Raw genomic sequence first — 4,203 nt, 5'->3', positions numbered from 1 at the left:
ACACACACACACACGTACACACACACACACACACACACGTGTGCGCGCACAGAAATATACACACTTAGCTTTAGAGACAAACCCACTTACATCCGTGACAGGATACATATATAAATAGTCTGTAAAAGCTACAAGTTCGTCATTATTTTTTTGCAGTGCAACAAAATGGAAAGAGCAAGCATTACTTCACTCTCGCCTCTCCTGCTGCTGTTGTTGTCTACTACAGTGAGCATTGGTACGTATCCAACGTTTATAGATTCAGAATTATTACTTATCTATTTCTTAGACGAGGGAATGCTATCATGGAAAGTAATATAGTCAGTCAGGAGTTGCATTCAGAACGTAAAAGGATGCGTTATTATTCTTGTTGGTTAGTTCCAGATCAATCTTGATCAAAGAATTTTCCAAGTTGACCATCGTGTTCTTTTTTATGTAAAAATACATAATCTAAAACCATATAGTAATGATAATAATGAAATTATTGAGTATAGTGCTCAGGTGCACTACAACTTATCAAAGGTGCATGTATAGTACATAGATATCGCTTAAAATCCTGAGATTTTAAATTAATTCTATTAATAACATTTATTTCCAGTTGCAGGTGAGCTCCGTCGAGTATGTTACTATACCAACTGGTCCCAGTACAGAAAAGGTGCTGGAAAATTTCTTCCAAGTGATATTGACCCGCAATTATGCACCCATATTTGCTTCGCATTTGCTAAAGTTACTAACTACAAGTTACAGCCTGCCGAATGGAATGATAAAAGTACACCATGGTCAAAGGGATTGTAAGTGATTGTATCATATTTCTTTTCTAATAATTCTTGTAGTTTGCTAGTTGAGTATCCCGTCGTTACCGGCAATTTTAACAATAGAATCCCTTTATTTCAATACTTTTTTTTATTCCATCCCAGATCATGTTTTCTCTGAGAGATAGGCCTCTTGATCAGAGCAGATTTCTGTATTATTTGGGGCAATTTATAATGTATTGATTAACTAAATTTTTGTTTTCCCATTTGGTGTATAAATGTAAAGATTTTTCTTAACTTATTGCAAAAGCTTTTTGAGGGTATTTGGATTTTGTCGCCCTAATGAAATTCCTTACACACATACATATACACACACTGACACATACACGCACACAAACATGCACACACTCATACGTGTGCGCACACACACTCACAAACACACACATACACTTACACAGATACACGCACACACACACACACACACACACACACACACACAAACAAACTCACACAAACATAAACACTCTCATCGTGAGTGATATACATATACGAAGAGAGAGAGAGAGAGAGAGGTGGTGGTAAATTTATATATAGAGGGATCCTTTCTGTTATTATCACAGATTTTTAGATCTTAAAATTAAGTGAAAATTTAGTTTCTTAATGTACATTTTCACGCCGAATCCGATTTTGTGATTCATTTATTCCAGAAAAAGTTTTGAAAAATGCTACAGAGCTTTAAAGTTTTGATCATTTTTGCCCAATCAGAAAAAGGACTTGAACGCTAGCATTCTCTGCATGATAGTTCTCTATCACAAAATGAAAACAATTGAGTCGACGAAGTTTTAAACTAAACGAAAGCAAAACATTACAACAACGAAAGTTGTAAGAAGCTTTAACAAGTTTTAAGTTTTAGTGAATAAAGTTATGTAAAATGGTCGGAGAGGCATGTAAATAATTTACATAGAGCTAGACAGACGCTGTTGCTATTGCATTGTATGTCATATCATGAGATGGAGAGAGGGAGGGCGCAACATGCGTGAAAAATATACATATACAGAGAGAATGATAAAGAGTGTGATAAATATATATATAGAGAGAGAGAGTTGAAGAGAGAGCCTGATAGAGACAGATAGAGAGGGGTAAATTTGGTGATCTAAAAGTTGAGTTATTTCTCATAGTAAATTATATATATTTTTTGTTTCGGAGCTTTTCCGTGATATACTCACATCCCTACAAACGTACATAAGTATACACACTTGCTTGTTCATACATGCACACATGAATAAATACTTGAATGCACACATAAATACATCATGCATTCATAAGTGCACGCACATATACACATACACACACACACAGACACACACACACACACACACACACACACACACACACACACACACACACACACACACACACACACACACACACACATGTATAACTTTTAATCGCATCCCCCTCACCAATGCTGCTTCAGATGTTGATTATGTCACATTTCTTAGAAGATATAATACGTGATTAGCATCTGCTCAAAAATGTAATTGCGCTACTATCTCCAATTTTGCCAAGCATTGTTACTAAAACAGTATTGAAGCACCACCTAGAGGAAAGACTGCTTTGGAATAAATACAGAGACTACTTTTGTTATTGAATTTATTCAACACAAAAAACACTGATGACACATTTGCTTCAAAACTGCCTCCAAGCACAAACATAACAGGCTTGACAGATGTTTATGACAGAAAAGAAAAAAATATGTATAGTCATAAGAGTTAGCTGTCCTTCAGGTGAGAATATTTGTTCCTAAATCAGTGAAAAAGAGAATATTTAAAGAAAACTGTTTCGAATCTTGCAGCTTCTCTATTAGATTACAAATTCACATTTTACAAAGATAATTATTGATGCACTATGTTATGTTAGTAAATCTCTAAGTGACAATCTCGGAAAGCAAGGATTTTCATTCAAAGAAAGTAACCAGCTAACATACACTCTACAGATACAATCTATAACAATAAAAATATCCAAGACTTTTCTGAAGTTCGACTAATCAAACCTATCGCTGTTATCTAAATTCTAGTGTAGGAGTTTTGACTCTGTAACAATTCTGATAAGTCGTTGTAGGAAGAATTTAAACTCACCACTGCCGCCTAACAAATATCTTATCAATTAGTCATTGTTGTTACCGCAGGATTATATCATACTACACGACACTCATAACGTCGTTATCTTAGAACTATGGGCCCAGACAAGGCTGTGTGATGAAGTTCTATTTGCAGCTATATGGTCTTGGGTTTGACCTTGCTTAACTCCTTTGACAATTCCTTTCTACTATAACTACGCAACGACCAAAGATTTGTGAGTGAAATATGAAACTGTATTGAAGCTCCATAGAGTGACCTGTGTTTTCTTATTATATAGATCCAACCCATTTAACACCGATATAACACCAACACGTAAGCCTTAGTGCCTTTTGTGGCATTCACTTTGTTGTAAGGATTAGGGCCAGACCACTTGGAATCCTTGAAAAAGGTGAAAGACACTGCCCTTCTTCCCGATAGTCTCAGTGTCCTTGAAAAGGTGATAGGCGCTGTCCTTCGTCCTCTGACTAAATAACGAGAAACGCTACATGTGACCATTGTCAGAGTGTTGAGGCAATGAGAGAAGACAAATCTGTGATTTTCTGTATCACTACCTTACGCCATGTCACCACAGCCTTATAACAATAATTATTTCTACAAAGCAACATACTTTTGGAGATGGTATAAGCTACAAAACATCTCTCATTACATGACTGGTACTTAGTTAATAGACCTCAGTAGGATGAAAGCTAAAGCCATTTCCGAAAGGATTTCAGTTAATAAATTAAATGATCAAGGTAAATTAACTCAGTACAAAGTATTTAGCCTAGAGATCTACTGATCCCACCATGATCCACCTGCTTCATTCTAAATAACTAATAGTCTAAACTATCGGCTACAGTTCAAAGGATAGGTTTTGTGAACCTAGTTTGTTTCATTGATTCAATTCCTTTAGCGTGGGTACCTGACTATCATCTTATATATTCCATAACGAACAAATATCACAGACCTCACAAACATAACAAATATTACAAACATTGCAAACGTTACAAACATCACATCTGATTAGCATCACAAACCATCAAACCTTGCTATCTTTACTCAGCGAATCTAAACCCTATTATGTGTATAACCCCTTCTCTCACTCACTCACTTACCCACTCATTTACTCGCTCACTCTTCCTCTCTCTCTCTCCCTCTCCCTCTCTCTCTCTCTCTCTCACACACACACACACACACACACACACACACTCTCTCTCTCTCACACACACTATCTATCTATCTATCTATCTATCTATCTATCTATCTATCTATCCAGGTATGAACAGGTGAATGATCTCAAAACGCGCAACCCCCAGCTAAAGACTCTTCTGTCA

At 36.2% G+C, this 4,203-nt stretch overlaps 1 protein-coding gene across 1 annotated transcript in view; it reads left to right on the top strand.

Annotated features, from left to right (window-relative positions):
- The window catches only part of LOC106876556 (chitinase-3-like protein 1), a 53,330-nt gene that overhangs the window by 26,623 nt on the left and 22,504 nt on the right, over positions 1 to 4,203 (top strand). The window contains exons 2-4 of the mRNA XM_052965875.1: positions 157 to 235; positions 596 to 788; positions 4,146 to 4,199. Of these exons, the coding sequence (XP_052821835.1) occupies positions 157 to 235; positions 596 to 788; positions 4,146 to 4,199 (326 nt within the window). The remainder of the gene's footprint in view (positions 1 to 156; positions 236 to 595; positions 789 to 4,145; positions 4,200 to 4,203) is intronic.

The sequence above is a fragment of the Octopus bimaculoides genome, chromosome 2 (assembly GCF_001194135.2).
Source record: "Octopus bimaculoides isolate UCB-OBI-ISO-001 chromosome 2, ASM119413v2, whole genome shotgun sequence".
NCBI lineage: Eukaryota > Metazoa > Mollusca > Cephalopoda > Octopoda > Octopodidae > Octopus > Octopus bimaculoides.
This window is presented reverse-complemented; position numbering and strand designations above follow the sequence as displayed.